We start from the raw sequence: 24,554 nt of genomic DNA, 5'->3' as shown, positions 1-24,554 counted from the left end.
GTTCCATACATTCTACTATTCTGATAACTAACGACTATTTGGACAGCTAAGATATCTGGAACCACACTTAAACTAGAGTAAGGAGTCATAAATATATTTAATAAAGATCAAGTAAAATTAAAAGAAAATGAAAGAAGCAAAATCCAAATCAGTTAAATGAGTAGGAGGTCCCGGTGATGGGTGACCTTACGGGAAGTAACTAAAAGTTCGGTTGTCACCCTAAACTCATGAGGAACCCTATGAAACATTTATTTAGGACTTAATTTGAGGATTAATGGAAATGAAAATGTCAAGGAAATGGAAAGAAACCAATGCTAATTGATAAAGACAAACCATGGTCAATGAAGGGCATTTTGATCATTTCACTTGGAGAGTTAATTTTTGACCAAAATATTAATTAAATTAAGTGAAATTAATGTAATAAAATATGAAGAAATTTTGATGAAAATCTAAATAGAAATGTGAAATTAAAAGAAGAAAAGAAAAGAAAAGAAATGAAAATTGAATTAAATTTTGACATATGCATAACATAAGCATGACCTAGTAAAAAACTAACATCAAATAGAAATTAGACAACTTATTTTCATTAACTTAAATTAAAATCAATTGCCTTCTTCTCCAGCAACAATCTGCCATCCCAACACCTCATCCCCATTCTCTCTCAATTCTCTTCATTTCCACCATAAATACACCATTTCAAGCTTCCAAACCACCACCCTCTTTTCGGCAAAATTATTGGAAACCTTGAGGGAACTTTATATCCAGCCCCAACGTAAAGAAAAACACACTAAATTCCAAGTGAGCAATCTACCCAGAAGTGGAAGATAAAGGGAAAGTGGTGTTTGATTGAAGAAAAGGGTGTTTGAAGGCTGTTTGAAGCCAAGGGACCAAGGTTAGTGCTATGATTCCCTTTTAATTTTGAAGTTCTGAAATTCACTATTAGGGTTTGGTATATTTGGGGATTTTTTTATTTATGCCCTAATTATTGTGATTAATTATGTATTATGAACTTTGGATGAATGATTGTTAAGGATATGTTGATGAATTGATGGAAGTATGGACTGATTGTGGAGGTGTGTGTGAAATTCAAATTCTAGATAGCTTGAGTCTAGTAAACTTAATTACCTATAACTTGAGTTATACAACTCCAAATGAAGTGAAATTTATACCAAATTAAAGATAAGACATAAATCTACAATTTTTGTGTTTTGACCGGGACCAAAATCCTAGAGTAACTTGGTTGAAAATTTTGAGGAAGTCGAAAGTGTTGAAACTAGAATTCCTTGAAACTTCAGTAAATTACCTTGTGATGACAGTGTAGAAAATAAGGCAAAACTTTCTCTGTAGAACTCCAAATGAGATGATTCAAAATGATCTGGAAAGCTAAGACATAGATCTACAAATTTGATTCAGAGACCTTACTCAAATTCTAAACCTAACTCAATCAAATTGCTAGATTAATTTAGTCCAGCAAACCTAATCAGAACCAAACCTGACCTGAAAATCTTGAGTTTCAGGATACCTGACCAGTTGTGGCAAAAATGACATAACTCAGTCTATAAAACTGAAAATGCAGTGATTTAAAAGCCAAAATCCTCATAAGACCTAAAACTACAACTTTGATGTTTTGGCTAGAACCAATATTCTAAAAGAACTTAGGGAAATTGTTAGGTGAAGTTAGGAACTCCAATCTTGTAATTCCTGCATTTGGAGTAATTGGCCATTTGACACCAGGATAATAAATGAATCATAACTCCTAGTAGAAAACTCTAATTAGGATGAGCCAAACTAATCTGAAAACTTAAGAAATAGAGCTATAATTTTGGTTTAGAAACCTTACTCAAATTTTGAGTGTAAGAACCCTAAATACTAATTGCAAAAGCTTACCTGAACCTGAAATCCTGAATGTACAGGATTCTTGAGTCCAAGTTAGTTAATTGGCCATAACTCACCATACACAATTCAAATTTAGTAAATCTTGAACCTATGCAACCATAAGACACAAGGGAACAACCCATATGGAGAACATTAAGCCAAAATATGACTGTAACTTGTCCAAATGGCTGGACAAAGTTGAGTTCCAGAATATGACCTGTTCTGGAACAGTATTGGTTACTGGACTGGTACTTAGTAAATTGACTATAACTAGAGCTACATAACTCCAAATTGACTGATTCAAAAAGGAAATTAAAGCTAAGATAATAAGGAGCAACTTTCATTAAGAAAGTGTGGTCAAATTACTACTGTAGCTTGGCCTAATATAAGAGTAAAATTAAGATACAAATTCTGAAATTTAGGAAGAACCCTAAATTAACTTGAAATATGATTGGTAATTAATACTAAAGACTCAATGAACATAAATGTGATACGAATATGTATTTGGGACTCATGTTCCCAACATGATTGAAACAAAAATGCTATGAAGTATGAATACAACATATGGTAAAATTTTGTTACTTATGAATGTCTAAGAATACTAATTTCCCATTTACGCCTAAACATGTGTTTATGGGTTGGATAGATTGGTATGCCAATAGTGTTCTGATTTGCAATACTGCTTATGGCTTTATGCCATTCATTATCATGGCTTTCATGCCATTCTGTTATTATCGCTTCTAGCCATTTCGTTACATGTTGATGTATATGGCTTTATGCTCGATTGCTACTATGGCTTTTTAGTTATTTTGTTGCATACCTGGTTGACATTATGTGTCCCATGATATGACGGCCTGAGGCCAAGTGTGTTCAGTGCTAGTTTACCCGCTTATCTAATTTAGTCAATCTGTTATAGGTTATTTGGACATTGAAAAGTATTAATAAGATTAAATATGTATTGAAATAAGGTAAAGAAATTGAATAATAAGATAAAGAAAAAGAAAGATCCTAATAGAATAAATGTCTCCAAAATCAGCAAAATGAAGAATGATATTCAAAATCTTTATATGATTAACCAATAGGATGCTAGAAAGAGTTGATATTATAAATCTTAATTAGCCTTCAACTAATTCATAATTCATTAATTATGCATTTTCCTTATAAGTACTATAACTATGAAATTATTGCTTGTATTTGTATATTATATTTCCATTGTATTATTGTACCACTAAGCAAAAATGCTTAGCGTATTGGATTTCTCCACGCGTAGGTTTTGGAGATAAAGCTCAGTAGAGATCAGACTAGGAGTTGGAGATTTTGGATCTGCATCAGTGTCGGATAGTGTCACCTCCTCACTCAATGCATTTTGGTAGGGTCCACTAGACCACAGTAGTATATTTTGTACATTGTAAATATTCCTTTAATTTTGTAATATACATTATGAATTTGTGTAATTAAGTTCATATATAATGTAATAAATAAAGTTGAAATTTCATGTGTGAATTAAGCATGAATGGATATGTATGGAAATGGTTACAGAAATTGAATTTGAGATGATGATGAAAGTATATGAATTGATATGAAATATTTTTAAAAAGGTGAATAATAGAACACGACAAATGTCCATACAATAGGGGAAACCCCATCGGTTTCTCCATTTAAATATTCAGATATAAATAATAAAGGAAAATAAAGTAATAGTGAATAAAGTATGACAATTAAATTTTAAAATAAAATAGCATTAAAATAAATTATAAATAAGTAAGATAAGATAAAGTGCTCCGGCACAGAACGTAGCATTCCTTGCTCGGCTACACTGTAGATCGGGTAAGGGGTGTTATAGCTTGGGAGGCAAGGCAAGAAACAAACAAATTTGGATTTCTATGTCCCTAATTTTTTTTTTTTATAGTTTCTTTTCTTCGCATGATAACTTACATTGGGATAATGTAAGATTTGAGTGTGGAGGAGGGTTTCTATTTGTTTAGTTCATTTAGTTAATTAGTTAATAATTCTTTTTCTTTTGAAAATTATGGATTTTTGTGTTTTTAAGTTCTTTTCATAGATTGATGAACTTATGCATATTATGAGTATGGATTGATCAAGTTTGATGAGAGCATGAATAAAATAGATATATTGACTTGCAACATAGGCTTTCTTAATGTGGAAATTAAATTGAAAGGTTGAATGTGCTAATAGGGAAGATCAATACTTTTTGTGAGCTTTTGAACCTATGATTTAAACTTCAATATCAATTTATTTCTTTGTTGCGTGGATATTCATTCCTTGATTATGTATTTCTAGAACTTACTTTAAATCTTTTTGAGATTACATGGATATATGCTTACACTTAAGTGATGAAGGCAAATTAGGTGTAACCACTTGAGCTTAAATTGCAACCTTTTGATAATAAAAAGTTTTCCCTTTAGTGAGCCAATATTATGCCTACATTATTTCTATTCTTTGTGATTGAGCCGCATTATAAGCCTTAGCCAGTAAAACAAGTGTTTTTACCCTAGCCTAGGATTAGTAGAGCATCTGAAACTTGTTTAGTAGATTTTGGTTGGAATGTTTGTAAGAGTGGTTGTGAATTAGGGATATGAGTTTGAAAGTATACAATTGATGTTCTTGTGACTTAAAAAGTAAAATGAAAAGTATGGATTGAAATGCAAAAAGTTGAAAAAAAAAAAAAGAGAAAGAAAGAAATGAAAAGGTGAAATTGCATTCATTCTTATAATTAGAGGACATCAATTGTTATAATTTTTTTTATTATTGAAAAAAGTATGAACAAGAAAGTTGAAGTTAGAAAAGTGCCTGTTTGTAATGTGATGAATTCTAGTTGGTATTTGTTTAATGTTGTGAATTCACGAGTTTTTTATGCTCTACTAGTTTTTTTGGTTCTTTAACTTAATCTATCCATTGTTCCATACCTTTTCCTTAGCCCCATTACAACCAAATGAGAGACCTTTTGATTTATGATATGCATATGGTCAAAGTAGTGGAGATTAGATGGACAAGCAAGGTTATAATATTGCATTTTCATTGAATTGAATTTGAGAGTAAACACAATGCCTAAACACATGAGAGATAGAGTGATTATTCTACCATGTGAGGATCTACCATTATGGCATGCTTAGTTTTTTGATGAGATTGCTATATTAAGTTAAGTTCTAATGTTTGTTAAGTAAATATGTTTATGATATTTATGACACTTTAAGAGATTGGCTTTGTTCATGCTTATAGTGTGTATGATTCAGGTGTTTATGGGAAGATTAGATAGAGTCAATATTTTAGGTTTTAGTTAGTTTTGATCGAGGATGACCAAAAGTTAAGTTTGGGAGAATTTGATAATTGTTTAAAATATCATATCGTTATCAATGCATACTTAGTCTTTTAAGTTTGTTTCTTGTTCATTTAGCTTGTTAATGCTTATTTTTATGTTATTAGGTGTTTACAAGAAAAAGTAAGAGCTTATGAAGTATAAAGAGGTGAATTGAGTACAAAAAAAAGCAAAACACATATCAAGCATTTTAAGGAAAAAGGAGCTACAATTTTGATGAGGACTTAGCCAATAACAAACTGGGCTTAGAGGTATCTTATTTATAGTATTTGGAGGCTAATGATGAAAAACGAACAAATTCGGATATCAATCCATATTAAGCTTCTTTGAACAGCGTTAATGGAGCTTGTATGTGATCTACTATTTTGAGTGTGAATCTAAAAATGAGCTTATATAGACCTTAGTTGATATATTTTGAGGTGATATATAAAAATGAGAGCAATTGGGCTAGATTACATCAAGGGTCACATATTGAGTGTGTTTGAGCTCTTTATGGTTGGTTATTTGGGACCAGGAGTTAGGGCATTGATTGGTGGTTTTAATTATTTTATTTAAAGCCTAAAATAAATAAAATAGAGATGTGTGGGTCCTCAAGGTCATGCAAGTAGTAGATTTGTACAAGAAGAGTTATTTTTAACTTATTTTCCTACTTTAATTAGGATTCTTGAGAGAGTTTTAAGTTATAATACAACTTATTTTTCTCTATAAAAAGAGTCCAAAGTACAGATCTGGGGTAATTCAATTCTCTTCTACTCATAGTGACTAAATTTCCTCTTTGTGCATTCAAAGATATCAACTGCTTAATCTAGTTGCTAGTGTAATTTCTTCTTCCTCTTTTGGCTTGTAGAGTGCTTCTACATCATTTGGAGTGTGTAGCATCATCATCAACATCAGATCCAAGTTGTTCAAATTACTTCTAAAAGGGGCAACATGCTTTTATCTCTTTATTTATTTATTTATGTTTAATGTTCTTAATTATGTTTGAGTAGTTTTGTAATTCAGTATGGAGATAGTTAAAGTCATGGAACATGTTACCATAAGACTTTGATTTGAGTTTAATAAAATCCAGATTTATTCTATATTGAGTATCACTTTTTTTTTTTATGTTATGAATGTTAAATGTATGGTTAGCTAGGGTGGCCAACTAATTAATTATGCATGAAAACATATTGCTAAGTTAAGATAATATGAGTACGTAATAGCTTGAATAATCTGATCACAAGTAGCACATAATAATTTATTTTATTATAAAGATTAGTGTCTACGTTAAATGAACTATGTTGAATGAGATTGTTACCTTAAATTGAGATGTCTTTCTAATGATTAATGTTATCATTAAACTTAATTATAAGCAGCTCTAGTTTTAGATTGAGTGTGACGATAAGAGATTAATTGTAGAGTACTTCTTGATTAATCTAATCCGTAAGGAAAGATAAGGAAGTTGTTAACTTCTATAACCAATTTACTTAATTGAATAAATTTTCATCTTTAGTCAATGATTGATATATGTTACATGGTGAATACACCCTCTCTACTGAATTTATTGCAATCTAGTTGTTGAGTATTCATAAGTGTCATTAGCCTTAGTTTACATTCTAGCATTATTAGTTTAGCTTCAGTAGTTTAGCAAATACAAATCAAAATCCCCTTTTATTTTACTTTGCATATTCAGTTTGATAGATTAGGTGTTTATTTTATCTGTTTTAAGTTTTTTTTATTTATTTGTATCTCTAAGATCTATTTTTTTATTTGTATTTATTCATTCCCTGTGGGATCAACCTCTGCTTACATTATATATAAGTAGTTTAGATAGAGTATTTTTAATTGGTGCATTCAGTACGCATCATATTTATAAATATATGATACAAAAGAGTTAGAGAAAAATTATATAAATAAGCTTGCTATGGTTCTGGTAGCTTTTTATATTTCCCAGTGCTCTTGTACTGGTAATAATTTGGATTTGGGTTGTTACAAAATTAGAGAATGCAGAGACAAATGTCAAAGGGGGTATAGGTTCCACTTGTAGTTTTAGGTTTGTTTTGAATTGTTACTACTATAATTTCTTATAATTTGGCCAGTGCATATGCCTTAGCTAAATTTTGAGGTTTGAACATTCTAACAGATATCTAGAACTCATCAATCAATTTAGAGAACATAAATACAAAGGGCTGGTCCTCCCCCTTTGCTCTTGTTTTAAGGTATAATTCATCGAACGTATCAAGATGCACTTGCCGGCCATGTGTTTGTTTTAGGTTCTTCAATTTTGCGAAATGGTCATCAAATTGCCATTTCCTAAACTTAGCCCGCAAATTTCTCATATACTCCTTTGAATTCTCATATGTAACAAGTCCCTTAATCTTAACATGCCCTTGATGCCACAATATGCCTTTACACTCTAAGTGTAAAGATGCCATTTTCACCATGTTCTTTGATAAAATATTAACCACTACAGAATAGTACTCAATTTTCAATGGCCAAGTTTCTAAGTCACTATCATCAAATCTTGGAAACTCTAACTTCGTTGAATTATTCCAAATATGAGTGTTAGGTAAATTGAACTTATTATCAGCTGGTGTAATGCTCATTTGACCTCTATTACCTACAAGCTCATTATTCTGTAAAAATCAATCAGGTCATTATAGACTTTAGCTCCATTATCATTAATTACTGCGAACTTCTGACTCTTATTGTAAGGCCAATTAGTTTTGCTCCAACCTCTACTCAAAATCTTGCAACAAGGAAGTCATTTCGTGCCTCCATTATTGTGCCCTTGTATCTTTTGCAATGGTTAAGGATCACTAGCTTTGATAATGATGCAAAGAAAGAGTTTTAAAGGAAAAAAGAAAAGAACATAGAGAGAGAACATAGTTATCATTCTATTTACAAAAATGGCTTATAGAGGCTCAACCGGTCGTAGATCTATAAATTTTTTTTGGGGTCAATACATAAAATTTAAATGATAAAATATTATTGAAAAATTTAATTAAAAGTTATTAATCGACTAATTATACTCATAATCATATTATTTTGTCTTAATAAAATTCATTATCGAAAAAGGTACAACATAATTTTAAGGAGCAAATAAAATTTCAAATACATAACATTCTTATTAGTTTCAAATAATTTTAAATTTCATTAAAATGAGATTTTAATAATTAAATTTGTGAAGGATGTACAAAGAGCATTTAACAAAAAAGAAAAGTCAATTGACCATTCTTTTCATAAATTAGATCCGCCACTGAGCTCAACACCTTATAAGAGCTTTGCAACGAATTACAACTATTAAACTCGTAATAAAATTCTAACTACTTTATTCATATCAATTGTGTAAAAGAACTAAGAAATTTTGGAATAAGAATTCTGATCTTTATTGCCCTAGAAATTAAAGATATATATAAAAAATTACAGCTAACAAATAGGTTCCTAATCAAGCTAAACTACCAAAATTGTATCAGAATCATACAACAAAAGGTAAGAACAGATATGTACACAAAAATTCCTAAACAAATGCCCTAAATAAATGCAAAATAAGTGGCAGCTAACAATTGCCTTTCCAATACCCCTCCCCCCCCTCAAGTTGGAGCATGGAGATCTCGAATGCCCAACTTGCGAAGAAGAAACTCAAACTGATCCTTTCCCAACGTCTTTTTGAAAATATCCGTAGGTTGCATGGAACTACATATATAATCTGTTCAAATGTTACCATTCAATATCTCATCACGGATAAAATGACAGTCCACTTCAATATACTTGGTATGTTCATGATAAACAGAATTAGCAGCTATATGCAGAGCTGTTTGACTATCACAATACAAATTTATAAGTTCAGTATGTGCCACACCAAGAGAATTCAATAATCCTTTCAACCATTTAAGTTCACAAGTTGAAGTACTCATAAACCGATATTCAGCTTTAGCGAATGAGTAAGACACTGTCTATTGCTTTTTAGTCTTCCACGAGATAGGGGATTCACCCAAAAGAACAAGATAACCAATCAAAGACTGTCTCGTTAAAGGACAGCTAGCCCAATCAGAATCACAGTAAGTGGACAATTTGAGATCACAATTGGCATGCAGTAGTATACCCTGACCTGGATTTCCTTTCAAATAATGCACAACTCTAACAGCTGCCTCCCAATGAGCTTTCTTCGGTTGTTGCATGAACTGAGCAAGAATATGCACACAATAAGACAGCTCCGACCGAGTTATTATTAGATAAATAAGCCGTCCCACCAGACGCCTATACTGAGCAGGGTCATCCACATCATCGCTCTCGGTAAGGGCCAGCTTGTGATTTTGTTCAAGAGGAGTTTTAGCTGGCTTGCAACCCAGTAATCCAACTTCTGAAATTACATCCAACGCATACTTACGTTGACACAAGAAAATACCATTCGAGTTTCTGGCTACTTCAATCCCTAAGAAAAATTTCAGCTTCCTCAAGTCTTTCATATGAAAGCAACAACTCAAATAGTTCTTGAATTTTTGTACAGCAGAAACATCATTACTGGAGATAATAAGGTCATCCACATAAATAAGCACATTCAATTGAACAGTCCCAGCTCAAAAAGTGAATAAAGAGTAATCTGAATATGATTGCTGAAATCCATAAGCTTTCAAAGATGCAGCCAATTTCGCAAACCAACATCTTGGTGCTTGCCGCAAACCGTATAGAGATTTTCGGAGTTTACAAACCTTCTCTGGTGATTGAGAAGCAAATCCAGGCGGCATCTTTATGTAAACCTCTTCCTCCAAATCACCGTGTATGAAAGCATTTTGGACATCCATCTGATGGCGTTCCCAATTCTTTGCAACCACAACGGCAAGAAAGGTGCGCACAGTAACCATTTTTGCTGTAGGAGCAAAAGTCTCCTGATAATCTATGCCTTCAACTTGATTATTTCCCAATATCACTAACCGCGCCTTGTATCGTTCAACACTTCCATCAAAATTGTATTTAATTTTGTATACCTACTTGCTTCCTATTGCTTTCTTCCCAAATGGCAGATTTTCAACTGTCCATGTACCATTATCCTCTAAAGCCTGTATTTTTTTTCTCATAGCTGCTCTCTACCGTTCATCCTTAACTGCTTCTGCATAAGAGCTTAGTTCATGTCCTGTAGTAATGGCTGCCAAAAAACATCGGTATTGTGCAGAGAATTTATCATAACCCACATAATGTGCTATAGAGTAAGGCATACCTGAGGAATCAGATTGGGAAGGTGAGCATACCGAGGGGCTTATTTTGATGGCGTTTGTCATATAATCCTTTAAACGAACACTAGGTTGCTTGGCCCTTTGTCCCCTACCTAGTTGCTCTTCAACAACTTTACCTCTATCCACTCCCTCACTATTTTCATGGATCAATTCTTTTGTTTTAGGATTCACCTCACTTTCTCTACCCACACTTTCATCGTGCTCCTTTCCCAAGTTATTCTCTAAACCATCAACTTCATCACCCAACTCCTCAACTCCATTTTTAATGAGTTCATCACCCATTGTTTTCTCATTTGCATATGGAAATTCTGTTTCAACGAATACCACGTCTCTTGATACAAAGTATTCTTTAGTTTCCAAATTATACAATCTCCATCCCTTCTTTTCAAATGGATACCCAACAAAAACACACCTACGACTTCTACTATCAAATTTATCTTTATCTCGATTCAGATTATGCGCATAGCACAAACAACCGAAAAACCTGAACGTGTTTGTAAGAAGGTACTTTCCCAAAGAGCATCTCATCTGGGGTTTTACCATTTAATAACATAGATGGAGTCCTATTAATCCAATACCTGGCTGCAAGTACACATTCTCCCTAAAATTCTATGGGTAAATTTGCTTGGAAACGCAAGGCTCTTGCCACATTAAGAATATGGTGATGTTTTCTTTCCACTCGGCCATTTTGTTGAGGTGTTCCTACACAGGAAGTCTAATGCAACATCCCTTGTTCATCAAAATATTCTTTCAAGCACATAAATTCACTTCCATTATCACTTTTGACAATTTTCACATTTTTTTCAAATTGGCGTTTAACCATCACAACAAATTTCTTAAGAACACAAGCTACTTCTTGTTTTTCATTCAGCAAATATATCAAAATAGCACGAGAGTAATCATCAACAATTGTTAAGAAGTAAATTGCTCCACAAAGAGTTGGGACTCTATAAGGTCTCCACAAATCACAATGTATCAATTTAAAACAACCATCAGCTTTATTGTCACTAGAAAAGAAAATCTCTCTTATTTGCTTTGCTCTAAAACAAACTTCACAAGTTTTATTAGTTTTCCTAACTATGCTATCAGCTTCTGGAATTAACTCTACCACCTTATAAGAAGGATGACCCATTCTCTTATGCCAAAGCTCAAAAGACCCCACATCAGTTACCTTGCAAGCATGTACCGATGTCACTCGCTTGAGAAAGTATAGCCCCTCGCATTGCTCACCCGCTCCAATAAGGTTCCTCGAATTTAGGTCCTGTATAGCACAAAATTTGTTAGTGAGTTGAATAACCAAATTTGAATCATTAAGTAGTTGTGATACAGAGATCAAATTGCAATTCAAATTTGGCACATAAAGAACTCGTTGCAATTTCAAGTCTCCTCCAAGCAACACAGTTCCTTCTTTCACCGCCAAGGTCTTTTCTCCATTAGGTAACCCGACTGAGCATGGCACAATTTCACGCAATTCACTCAAAAATGTCAACGTTCTTGTCATATGATGGGAAGCTCCTGTGTCAATAATCCAAGGAAATATTCTCTGCGTACCTGTCAGCCTCTCATTGCCACCATTCTAACAAGAATTCAACATGCCCAGCAAAGCAGCCCACTGCCCACTACTCTTCATTTAATCCACTAAGACCCTTTCAATCTGAATCTATCACAATTCCACGCCCACCATCAACTCCAGTTGCTTGTGTGGCATTAGCATGAGCAACTCCTCCCTTGCTAAATCCTGCTCCATTGCCACGCTTTTGACTACCTTATTGTTCAACAGAAGTTTCATGTGGTCTATTACCCCACCATTCTGGATAACCTACTAGCTGGAAAAAACTTTCAGCATCATGTCCCTCTCGGTTGCAATTAGCATAAATTGAGGATTTGTCTTTATCCCCCCCTGAATTTCGACTACCTGCTCGAATTGCAAAACTCATAGGATTGTCTCTTTCTTCCTTGGTTCGTGTCATAGTTCGCACCCGCTCTTGCTGAACAACCATAGCATAGGCACAATTCAAATTGGGCAAGGGTTCAGTGCTCAAAATATTAGAACGCATCGTTCCGTATGCTTCTTCATCTAAGCCCATTAAAAACTGATGAACTCTCTCTTCTTCACGCTTTCTTTCCAATTCAATGGTAAGATTACATCTGCAGCCTGCACAGATACACACTAGTATCTGATCATAGTTGTTTATTTCATCCCATAACATTTTGAGTCTTCCGAAATAGGACATGATCGATTGACCTTCCTGCCTACAATTCGCCAGATCCGATCTCAGTTGCTGCATTCATGGACCATTTTCAATCGAGAACCTCTGTTTAATATCCTCCCACAGATCCTTTACGTTCTCCATGTGAGAGATGGTCGAGCGAAGCATCGGTTCAATGGTGTTAAATACCCAAGAAACTAGCATAGAGTTAATTATCCACCAATCTTCGAGTTCTAGTGAGTCATCTGCTGGTTGCTTGACAGATCCATCAATAAAACCATATTTCTTTTTGGCTCGCAATGCAGTCCGCATAGCTTGCGCCCATTCTTCGTAATTCTCGCCACTTCAACTGAACTTGGGTAATCAAGTTACTTGGGTTGTCATTCGAATTCAGTATGTAAGAATTAGAAGTTTTCTTCCCTGATTCAGAACTCTCATTTTTCTTTTTATTAGTCATGGCTTTGTTATGATGTAAAAGAACTAAGAAATTTTGGAATAAGAATTTTGATATTTATTGCCCCAGAAAGTAAAGATATATATAAAAAATTACAGCTAACAAATAAGTTCCTAATTAAGCTAAACTACCGAAATTGTATCAGAATCATACAACAAAAAGATAAGAATAAATATATATATAAAAATTCCTAAATAAATACCCTAAATAAATACAAAATAAGCGACAACTAACAGCTGCCTTTCTAATAAATTGTGTATCTCCTCTAACAGAATAGTTATTTCCCGTTTATATCAAAATGCCTCGCATCCTAACTCTTTTTTGTTCTCATTTTCTATCTTCAAAATGCAAGTACCATTATTTCAAAATGCAACCAAAACGCGCTCCGTTTACTAATATTCCTCATCAACTCAGCACCTTTTATTTGATTAAAACGCAACCATTCTTTCTTTTAAGCAACAGCTTCGCATCATTTGTCTATATGATTATTGATTTCGAAATTTTATTTTTGCCCTAAAAATATTTTAATAGAAAACTATAGAAGGAACCACAAAGCACACAAAGCACATAGGCGTACAGCATAATAAAGAGCGTAATTGATAAAAAAAAGGCCCCATATTTACAAGTCATACTCTTGTACCAAACAGCTTCTTTACCCCTAATCTTTTTATCGCTTATCGTTAAGAAGACAAGGCGAAGATAACCCTAACTTCTTAGGTCATGTCTGGGATGTACGGTCAAGACGGCGAATCTGCTCCTCCATCTTATGGTGGTTATGGAGGTGGCAGCGGTGGTGGTTTTGGTGGTGGCGGCGGCGGCGGAGGTGGAGGATATGGAGGGGCGAGTGGTGGAGTCGGCCGTGGAAGTTATGGCGGTAGAGGAGGCGGCGGCAGAGGATATGGTGGTAATTCGCAAAATCGTGTTACTATTTTGTTTTGGATTACGTTGATTTCCTTATTTTGTGTATTTTGGGGTTGGCTAACGAGCTTTGTTTCTTTTCTGTTATGTGTTTAATTCGTATTTCATCTGATCTGCAGGTGGTGGTGGAGGATATCAAGGAGGAGATCGTGGAGGAAGAGGCGGTGGAGGTGGTGGCAGAGGAGGTGGCCGAGGTGGGAGCGGAAGGGACGGTGATTGGCTGTGCCCTAATCCAAGGTAATATCTTTCTCTCTTAGATCATCTGGTTTACTCATTAGTTCGGGGGTTTATTAGTTCATACTTTATGGGCATATGAGATATTTAAGGTTAGGGAAACAGGATTTATTTGTGTATGTTTGTAATTGAAACTGGTATATGTTTATGTAGCTGTGGCAATTTGAACTTTGCAAGAAGAGTCGAGTGTAACAAATGCGGCACTCCGTCCCCTGCTGGTGCCAACAATGATCGTGGAAATGGTGCTGGAGGAGGTTTTAACAAAGGAGGTAGTGGTGGAGGATATGGTGGTAACAGAGGGGGCAGAGGTGGTAATTATGATGGTAATAGAAGCAACAATTACAATGATGGAGGCAGAGGTGGTAATTATGACAATAGGAGTGGAGGTGGCAGCAGGGGGGCCTCTTATGGTGGTAATCATGGAGGAGACAATGGTGCTTATAGCCAGATACCTCCTGCACCCCCGTCTTATGGTAGTGCTAGTGGTAATTATCCACCACCACCTAACTCATATGGTGGCAATGCAAATTATGGAATGGAAGCAGTTCCTCCTCCTACAAGCTACAATGATGGACCTTCATCTTACCCACCATCTTATGGTGGTTCTGTGAGTGGTTATGGTGGTGATGCTCCAGCTGATGCGAGGACTGGTGGGCGTGGTGGTCAGCCTGGTGGGTATGGTATTGGTGGTCCTCGGTATGAGGGAGGAGGTGGGTACAGTGGTGTTGTCACTGATGGCCCAGCTAAAATTAAGCAGTGTGATGAAAATTGTGATGATACTTGTGACAACTCTAGAATATACATTTCAAATTTGCCCCCAGATGTGTCTACTGAAGAATTAAGAGAACTCTTTGGCGGCATTGGTCAAGTAATTTCAACTCTTTTGAATTTAAATGCATATGGACTTACATTCGATGATCCCATAATTGGGGATTGTTGAATTCTTTGCTTTCCCAATAAAATTTTCACGCGTGAATGTTCATTCCTTTTTTCATATAGCTTCATTAATTATTTGTCTTCAGTATGGAAGGATAAAATATGGGAATATTATATCTGTAGTTCTTATGTTAGAGTCTATGGCGTTCATCTATTACGCATTCATTGGATTTAACCAACTTAATTACAAAATTGGCAGCCATTGGCAACTTAGATAAGTTCTAACTCTCTTTATCATGTGACTGTGATTTTCTGATTGAAATGGAAACTGTGCCATTATTACTTAGGTTGGAAGGATTAAGCAGAAGCGGGGCTATAAAGATCAGTGGCCCTGGAATATAAAACTATACACAGATGAGAAGGGAAACAACAAAGGCGATGCAGTTCTGTCTTATGAAGATCCATCTGCTGCTCATTCTGCTGGCGGTTTTTATAACAGTATTGACCTAGCAACTGTTTCTTTCTCCCTTTCTATTTAGTACCCGCTCCTTGCACACAAGCTGGCTTCTTGGCACCCCCTTCTCTGTCTAAATTTAGCGTGATGTACTCATTTCTTATTTCATCTCACAGATTATGATATGAGAGGTTATAAAATCAGTGTTGCAATGGCAGAAAAGTCTGCACCAAGGTCTCAACCTTCATATGACCATGGGTAACTTCCCCAACTATGCCATTTTATTCTGGCTAGTATGTATGCTCTCAGCTGTTTTTATGCCATGTTCAAATTTATATGCTTGGTTCAGTATGTTGCAAGTACATTCATGTTCTGTTATTCATTGGGTTTATTTAATAGTCTTGTGGTCAATCTCCCCTCCCCCCTTAGCTGACATAAATAGCAAAACTCTTATTAAATAACTTGAATAGATATTGTCTCTGTTGAACCCTTAAGCACACTTCAAAATAGTTATGTTCTAGTCTTGGAGCACACCTTGTTAAGCGTGTTGTTCAATTAGGCATCAAGTTGTTTCATAGTTGTTAAAGGTGTGCCTTAAGTGCGTGGGGCTCAGCCCCTTGTACCACTTTTAGTAAAAGGTTGGCAACATAAATGAGGAGCTTGCCCAATAGTAGAGATGTGCACCTTATTGTAAATGAGGCGCTTGCTTTATTGTAATAGGTGCATGCTTCTGTGGTATTCATTCGCATGCTTCTGTGGTATCATTCTATAGCATTGTAAGCGGCCTTGCCATTTGGTTGTCTACAACAAATCAAATTAAAACAACTGAAAGAAAGAAAGAAAGGAAGAAACAATGCTGCTTTAGAAGAAGTTTTATGCAATACCAACTTAGATGTGTTCTGTCTAGAGCTACTGGAGTGAAAGCATTCCTATAGTAGTAGCACAATACAAAAATGTTATATCTTTATCTATTCAAGAGGAGTTGGCCAAAACATTATCTTCTAAATTCTAATTTGGGGGCCAATACTTCTTTGATGCTTATAGATGAAAAATAGGAAGACTGATTTTGAAGAGGAATATAAAGAGGATGAAGAAGAGAACCTTGGAAGTGATGGATTTGAATTTGATGTTGATGGAGATTATGTTACTCTTCATGATGAGTTGGCTGTGTTATAGTTGTTTTAGGTATTATTGCCATTTAGATAATGTACATTATGATTTAAGACTCTTGAACATCTTTAGTTTTATTTTGTATTTGCATTTGCATTTCAAAAACATTGGTACTAGAATTTTGAATTTTTATATTATTAATGGATAGTTGTCTTCAATAAGATTAAATGTCATGTGCTCTTCACTTCTCTTAAGCAAGTGCATTGTGCTTTCAATAACTATTGAGTTAATCTAATCTTTTATATAAAGAGGAAGGGCTACGCCCATTTTTGTATCCAAAGGCCTGCTGGGCCTCCCAGTGGAACAAGGGGGAGAGAGGCTGAAACCCTTTGCTACTTCTGACTTGAGGAATAAGTTTCAATTTATATATTTGAAATTTTGAATGAAATGACGTTGAAAATTTGCATTCTTAATTTGTCCTCGTAGTTAAACTGTGTTGTTTGGTTAGCTGGGAGTAAGATAGTTTTCCATGCCCAAAAATATAGGATGGTGGATAGAGGTGTAAATTAGGTTGCATGAACTTCTGTATTGCTTCATAGGTTTGGTGCGTGAAGGATCAAGTTATAGTTAAATATATCTCCAAATTTTGTTGGGCTCTTTGTTGGTCAGCTGATTGGAATTTTTGAGATTTTTTTTATGGCTATTTTAATTTGCAATGTTGTATCACGCTACGGACATTTTCATATAGTGTTGATGGCTGTTGATAGTTCTATCTCTCTCAATCAATTTGGTTTCATGCCTGGTCGTTCAACTATGGAAGCGATCTTTCTCATTAGAAGCTTGATGGAGAAATATAGAGATGTGAAGAAAGATCTACACATAGTTTTTATTGATTTGGAGAAAGCTTATGATAGTGTTCCAAGAGATGTCTTATGGAATGTGTTAGAATAAAAGAGGGTATCTATTAGGTACATACAAATGTTAAAAGATATGTATGAAGGAGCATCTACTATTGTGCGCACTGTTGGAGGGGACACAAGATTTTCAGATCTCAATTGGATTACACCAAGGATCAGTTATAAGCCCTTACCTTTTTACATTTGTTTTAGATGAATTGACGAAACACATACAAGAGAGTATTCCTTGGTGCATGATGTTTGCGGATGATATTGTTCTATAGATTAGACGCAAGAAGGATTCAATAGAAAGTTAGAGCTTTGGAGAAGCAGTCTAGAGTTAAAGGGCTTTAAGTTAAGTAGAACGAAGACAGAATACATGTATTGCGAGTTCAGTGAAAGCCAAACTGGTGATAGGGAAGGAGTTAGTTTGGATGGAGTGGTACTGCCCTAAAGTAATCATTTTAAATATCTCGGCTTAGTCCTTCAAGTAGATGGGGAATGTGAGGAGGATGTTAGTTATAGAATTAAAGCCGGATGGTTGAAGTGGAGATAGTGCTACGAAAACTTTATGTGATCATAAGATTCGCAATAAGCTGAAAGGAAAATTTTACCGTACGGCTCCATACCACCGGTTATGTTGTATGGTAGTGAGTGTTAGGCACTGAAGGAGTCGCATGTGTCTAAGATAAGAGTTACAGAGATGAGAATGTTAAGGTGGATGAGTGGGTATACTAGACTAGATAAAGTCCGTAATAAGAGTATTAGAGAAAAGGTAGGGGTGGTGCTAATTGAGGATAAGTTAAGAAAAGGGAGATTGAGGTGGTTTGGTCATGTGAAGCGTAGACATACGGAGGCTCCAGTTAGACAAGTAGAGCACATTAGATTAGAGAATAGAAAGAAAAAAAGGAGTAGACCTAAATTGACTTGGAGGAGAGTAGTACAACATGACTTAGAAGCATTACACATTACCCAAAATCGTTTAGAGTGGAGAAAGCGAATCCATATAGCCGACTTCAAATTTTTGGGATAAAGGCTTAGTTGAGTTGAGTTGAGTTGGCTGTTGATGTCAGTAATTTGGAAATTTTTTTTCATTGACTTTTCTTTGTTTGGTTCTATATCTTAGGCCATTCATGTGTAAATCTTCTTGTACTTGAGCTACCTGTATGATAGTGATTGGTTATTTTATTTGTGATGTACCGTTGACTAATTGATTCTGCAACAGAGGTGGTGGTAGAGGTGGCTATGGGGGGGCTGATCGGCGTCGGAATAGTTACAAAGATGGAGGCTCTGGCCCAGATAGGCATTACCATGGTGGAAACCGTTCGCGTCCATACTGAGAATTTCAGCTCTGAGCTTTTTATGTACTAAGAATTGTGATGCGAGGGATTTAATTATGTTCCATTTCCTGGGGGGGTTCTTAAACTGGAGACTAAGAGGTAGGTGTTCACTTACACTGAGCAATACCCCTTTTTCTCCTTTTTCTGTTTTCTTTGGGGTTTCTGTTTTAGGCGTGGGATTGATTTTAATTGTGTGAATGTTTTTATAGAGGCAAGTGGATTAACTCCAAATTTCTTGCTGCTAAGGTAGGTTGATATTTTCAGGTGAGTGCAGCTCTTTCAAAATCTCACTTTATCATTGTTTGGAATGCAGGGTGGTGAATTATGTTACTTGTCTTTTGCATGCCTCAAATAAATGTGGCATTGAAACTTGTATTTTTCGCATGCATATCTTTGGTAGCTAAATAGGCAAGCAAGCTTTCTACCAAAAAAAATGCCTGTTTGGGCTATTTTTAGCTTAACTCATTTATTGGTTGGAACGTACCAATGTAAAAGCATTCTGTTTCTAAGAGATTTTGTCCTAGTTCAAGTTTGTTGAAATTTTTTACCATGCTAGATACTGTAGGACATAGAAGTGATTTGGATATTGGTGTGAGAGCATTACAAATTCTTAGGAAATGTGCTGCTCCCCCTTCCCTCCTTGTTTTCTTTTTACCTTTTTCTTTTTCTTCTCTCTCTAGACATACATCAGTTACATCGTGACCTTTCTTTATTATAATCATACTTTGTGGTTTTAATTACCATTTAATGCATATAACATAAAAGAACATATATTAGTGCTATTGAATTAGTGTGAGTGGGTGCTTTCTGGATTCTGCAAAGACTTTGTGCTTTGCATGGGGGTGTTGGAATACTTTTCGCGGGTGCTTTATGCAGAATCACCGACGCAATGTCTAACCTTGAAATTTTGTGTAGTTGCGATAAGATATATTAGGAATTCTGGGCAAGGTTATTGTAATCCTTGCCATTGTTATTAAAGGATGTGTGATATTGGAGCCAATAATTTGATAGAGAACAGGACAAACTTGAATCTGGTGCTAAGAAGTGTGCTTTTCTTCATCTGGAGCTTCAAACTTTCTAACCACTATTAACCTGTGTGAGGCAATCCAGTTCTGCATGTGGCGAGTCACGGGGTTTGTGCTTGCTGTTATTTTGTCACTGTTAAAAGCCTTTGCTGTCCCGCTGAGACTAGATTGTCACCGAAACAAGATTCAGTGATTCTAATTCATCTTTTGCAATCTATACACATCGGCATAAAACTTAATATTCTTACTGGGTCTTAGAGGAGTTTGTGTTATATTATATTGATGTTATGGAGATTAGAAATAAAAAAGTTTCGTGGATACAATTTTGCTAATGTAATTTTTGTTATTTTATGAACTATAGACAAGTGTTTTAATCTCTGACACACATCCATGCATTTTTGGTTTCACTGATCTGTCATGCTAAAATTGCTATGAAATTAAGTAAAATTTTTTTCCCTTTTATTATATCTTTCCTCGAGCTTGTGTTGAGTGACGAGATTATTGTAGAAAGTGTGAAGCACGTCTAATGACAGTGAAATCTTTTAGCATTTTATTTTTTAAATAATTGTATTTCTAATTTTTAATTTTAACTTAATTTTATTTGGGAAAGGTTGGTGCAGTATTAATTCTATTTTTCAATTGATTTGGAAAAATCTAATTTCACCACTGTTATCAGTATATTTTAAGTTTAGAAATCTATTATTCAGGCTCTGATTGATGCAATGATTTGGTATGTGTTTTAAATTTTCGAAAAAAAAAGTTTATGTTTTCGTAATAATAAAGATTCCTCCGTTCAAAGGAATCGGTTGTCAAACAATTTTCTAATGGTGTGTGGGGAGGGAAGATTTTGTAATGATTAAAGTGCCTCTCTTTCTCTCTCTCTTTCTCTCTTTCTCTCTCTCTCTTGTTTCGTATCTCTCTCTCCTACTCTCCCCATCTGTCTCTCTTTTCCCCTATTTCTGCAACACTAAGAAAATCTCACCTCAGTCTGTATTCTCTCTCGCCACATCAAAACATTAGGACCTTGGAAATCGGAGCCCTCATCATGACACCGTCAAAGAAAGAACCATTAAACCCACATGCAGCACTAACGCCAACTCCAAGCTCATTACCCTCTCTCTCTCTCGTGTTGTTTCTCTTTACACATTTTCTCTCTTTCTCGTTTTTCTCCTTTCCCATTTCTCTCTGTTATCTCATCTCCCCTGTTTCTGTATCTTCAGTTATAATTTCAATTTCAATGTCCACAAGTTCATAATTTCAATTTCAACCATTCTAACGATAATGGTACTAGTATCAGCTTCAATCAACCATTAGCTTCGGTTGATTTTGGAAACTTAACAATACCCAACACTTAAATTCTTCAATAGACCATTCAATACCCAGAAATTGTCAAAAAGAAAAAGAACCCAAATATTAATAGCAGATAGAAATGGAATTTGTGAAGGGGGGAGACCCCAAATAGATCATTTATGTTGCCTTGGCAAATTTAACTCCTAACTAGCAATAAAAGGAGAAAAATCCAGCACAACCAACCATCCTCTAGCAATTACTCAGCAAGAAACTAGACTGACATCCACTGTAATCAACTAGTGATTGAATAGCAGACCTTGGTTGAAGGATGGAGAATAATGGCGAATGCATGGATGGCAAGGGAGCAATGAGAGTGTCCACCTAAGACTTGTTTGGTTTAACTGTTGAATACAGTTGATAGCTGTTATTGTTAGTTAATAGGTGATGATAGCTGATTTATATTAAGTGTTTGGTAAAATTATATTTAGCTGTTGCTGTTGATATGTGAAAGGATTAATAAGAGTATATATCATATAATTTATTTTATTATTTAAATAAATATAAAATTATAAATTTATTATATTATATTATTTATTTTATTATTAAATTAAATATATAATTATTAAATTAATATATTATATTATTTATTACATTATTAAAATAAATATATAATTATTAATCTATCGTATAATATCATTTATTTTATTATTGAAATTAAAAAATAATTATTTAAAAAAAATTAAATAATTTTAAAAATATAAATAAAATAATAAAGTAATTATTATTGTTAATAAAAAAATTTATAATTAATTTTAAGTATTTAGATATAAATAAATATTTTACATTTTATATTATTAATAAAAATATTTTAACAAAATTAAAATACGTTAATTAAAATGTTAAAATTATAAATAAAAAAGATAAAAGTATTAATAATATTAATTTTTAAGTTAAATAAAAAAGGATAATATGGTTAAAATAAAAAATAAAATTAAGAAACAGTTCTAAAAATAGAGCTAATACAAATTGCAGCTGATGGGTATCATATCAGTTGTCCATCAGTTATCAGTTTTATTTTTTTAAGCTTGTCAAATATTCTAGTTCACTTGTTTGGGTGTATCAGCTATTAGCTGCACTCAACAGGTGAACCAAACACTCCCTAATGTCTGCGAAGCATGAAAATGCGATGGGGGCTGCGTTTCCCCATTTCGGAAATGTTTCTTTGTGGAAAACATGAGAACAGTTTCGACACGTCTTCATGCCGTTTCCGCAATTTCTGAAAATCGAAAACACAATTCCTTTGCTAGACATGTGTTTCTTTAGAAAAAAAAAAGAAAATAAAAATAAAAACCTAAAGTGAACCACAAGAAGAAGAAGAAGAGTACCTGGCGCTGATAGAGCAAGCGACTGGAGGTGTTTGGCGGTGATTACTCGCGGCGGATATTTGAGGGCTCGTCATGTATGTTGCTTATGCTCTACCTCCCTTCCATCATGGGCTCTGTTTGCTATATCAGCAATTGCGTTGTGAGATTAATACCCATGCCCATGTTATTTAAATAGTTATTAATTTTTTTTTTAGGAAATATAGTTATTAATTTTATTTATTTAATTTTACATTATATATTTTTAAAATATGCTTTGCTTTAGCCCTTTAATATCAAAAAAAGAAATAGTGATAAAATCACTTTGATTAATTTTAATTTATTCTATATATTTATTTTTTTAATTATTTATAATTATAAATATATAAATAGTTTAATTAATTAATCAAATAATTAATTTAGATTTGTCTTAATAATTTTATATTGAAATAGATTCAAGAACAATCTATTATTTTATGTTAATTTATATATGCATTTTTTAACGTTGTTTTTTTATATATATTTTTTAAATTCTTTGCGTCTGTTTTCACGTTCTCCGTATCTATGTTTTTATTTTTGTGCTACATAGTCTAATGGACAACGATTGCATGGACAGCTAGGGAGAAATGTTTGTGGACAGCCACTGATATCGGAGGAACAGGTGGTGGTGATAGACGGCCAGTGTCCCTCTCTCTCTTCTCCCATTTAATTTTTGCATTGTTGGATGAAAAGGGACAGTAGCTCTGTTTTCTGGATCCTTGTGGGTTCTTATGTTATTTTTCCCGTTTTTGTTCTTTTTAATTTTAGAGATTTATTCTATTACTAAATAAAGGGTAAATTAGTCTTTTCACTTCAAACTAACGATAGATTACTTTTAATTGGATGGAAGGACCTTCAATTTTAATAGAAATAAAAATTAAAGATTAAATCATTTAATTTTTAAAATATAAGAACTAAATAATAATTAATAATAAAATTTAAGGACTAAATAATAAGATTTCTTTTTATGTTTTATTATTTTGACACTCCTCTTGGAAGGGCAATGAGATGAAGAAAATCACTGGTATGGTCAAACTAGACGGATAAAACCATTAGGCATGTTTAAACAGTTGAGGATTTTGTTGGATCGTCAGAAAATGGAGTTAAAGCTAAGTTGAACTCTTTTCTTCTGCTATTTTTCTTTGTTTTTAAGAGCAAGTATTTTAAACAAATGTAATTAATGTTATTTTTTTTAATTATTTTTTTTTAGTGAAGCAATGAAAATGATATATTTGCTCTTTATCGTTAAAAGAAGGGGAAATTGCTAAAAAAATCTTGTACTTTCAGAATTTTTTTAATTATATCCTATACTTTCTAAATTTACCAATAAAATCCTGTACTTTGAGAATTATGAAACCTATGCCTTGCCGTTAGGCACCCCATTAGTGGAGTAACGAAAATGTCACGTGGCTGCCAAGTTATGCCACGTCAGCCCATCTACTAAGCCAAATGAGAAATCCTTAAAATACCTCTAAAATGAATCCCTAAAAGTAACTATGTTCTCCTTTCCGTTCTCCTCCCTTTAAGCCGAACACATGCTTCTTCAATTTGCTCATCAAAGTTGGAGAAAGTGTGATCTCTAGTTAATGCAATATTGTTCGGAAGTGAAATTTTGCCTCCTCAAAGTGAAGATGTTTCTAGTGATGCAATCGTGATGTGCAAACATGGATTGAGAGCTTCAATCTATACATCATGGACATTGGCTAATCTAGGGAGAAGGTTTTTCAGATGTGGATATTGGGAGGTAAGTCTTAATGCATGATTATTTTGGATAGTTTTGGATGAACAAGACATTGACACAGTTTTGGGTATTTCTAACAGGGGGAATGATTGCAACTTCTTCCAATGGTATGATCCTCCGTCTCATGGCTATGAGAAGAAAATCCTTACTTATTTGTTGAGACAGAGAAATACATTCAAGG

General features: G+C 34.2%; 2 protein-coding genes across 13 annotated transcripts; one reads left to right on the top strand and one right to left on the bottom strand.

The window, feature by feature from the left end:
* Window positions 1-9,147: 9,147 nt before the first annotated feature.
* Window positions 9,148-9,660, bottom strand: LOC131171231 (uncharacterized mitochondrial protein AtMg00810-like). The gene has a single exon (XM_058130703.1). It carries the CDS (start codon window positions 9,658-9,660, stop codon window positions 9,148-9,150), a length of 513 nt encoding a protein of 170 aa, XP_057986686.1.
* A 3,905-nt stretch (window positions 9,661-13,565) lies between these two features.
* Window positions 13,566-23,450, top strand: LOC110670982 (transcription initiation factor TFIID subunit 15b). Of its 12 annotated transcripts, none has more exons than XR_009142117.1 (8): window positions 13,566-13,993; window positions 14,127-14,244; window positions 14,395-15,109; window positions 15,465-15,615; window positions 15,748-15,829; window positions 18,803-19,016; window positions 19,127-19,163; window positions 23,210-23,450. XR_009142117.1 is itself a non-coding variant. In XM_021833318.2 (6 exons), exons 1-6 carry the CDS (start codon window positions 13,810-13,812, stop codon window positions 18,915-18,917), a joined length of 1,365 nt encoding a protein of 454 aa, XP_021689010.2. In that variant the 5' UTR covers window positions 13,566-13,809; the 3' UTR covers window positions 18,918-19,247. The 12 variants fall into 12 exon arrangements, 1 of the variants encoding a protein (XP_021689010.2); XR_009142118.1 differs by having other exon boundaries at window positions 23,183-23,450; XR_002498000.2 differs by having other exon boundaries at window positions 19,127-19,181; window positions 23,214-23,450.
* The last annotated feature ends 1,104 nt before the right edge of the window (window positions 23,451-24,554 follow it).

The sequence above is a fragment of the Hevea brasiliensis genome, chromosome 12, assembly GCF_030052815.1.
Source record: "Hevea brasiliensis isolate MT/VB/25A 57/8 chromosome 12, ASM3005281v1, whole genome shotgun sequence".
NCBI lineage: Eukaryota > Viridiplantae > Streptophyta > Magnoliopsida > Malpighiales > Euphorbiaceae > Hevea > Hevea brasiliensis.
This window is presented reverse-complemented; position numbering and strand designations above follow the sequence as displayed.

What these genes read in the sequence shown, in the direction of transcription:
- LOC131171231 (XM_058130703.1), bottom strand. Translation starts at nt 9,660, where the DNA reads ATGAAAGACTTGAGGAAGCTGAAATTTTTCTTAGGGATTGAAGTAGCC.
- LOC110670982 (XM_021833318.2), top strand. Translation starts at nt 13,810, where the DNA reads ATGTCTGGGATGTACGGTCAAGACGGCGAATCTGCTCCTCCATCTTAT. An exon ending in CGGCGGCAGAGGATATGGTG is followed by an intron (nt 13,994 to 14,126) that starts GTAATTCGCAAA and finishes TCTGATCTGCAG; the next exon opens with GTGGTGGTGGAGGATATCAA. An exon ending in CAACCTTCATATGACCATGG is followed by an intron (nt 15,830 to 18,802) that starts GTAACTTCCCCA and finishes ATTCTGCAACAG; the next exon opens with AGGTGGTGGTAGAGGTGGCT.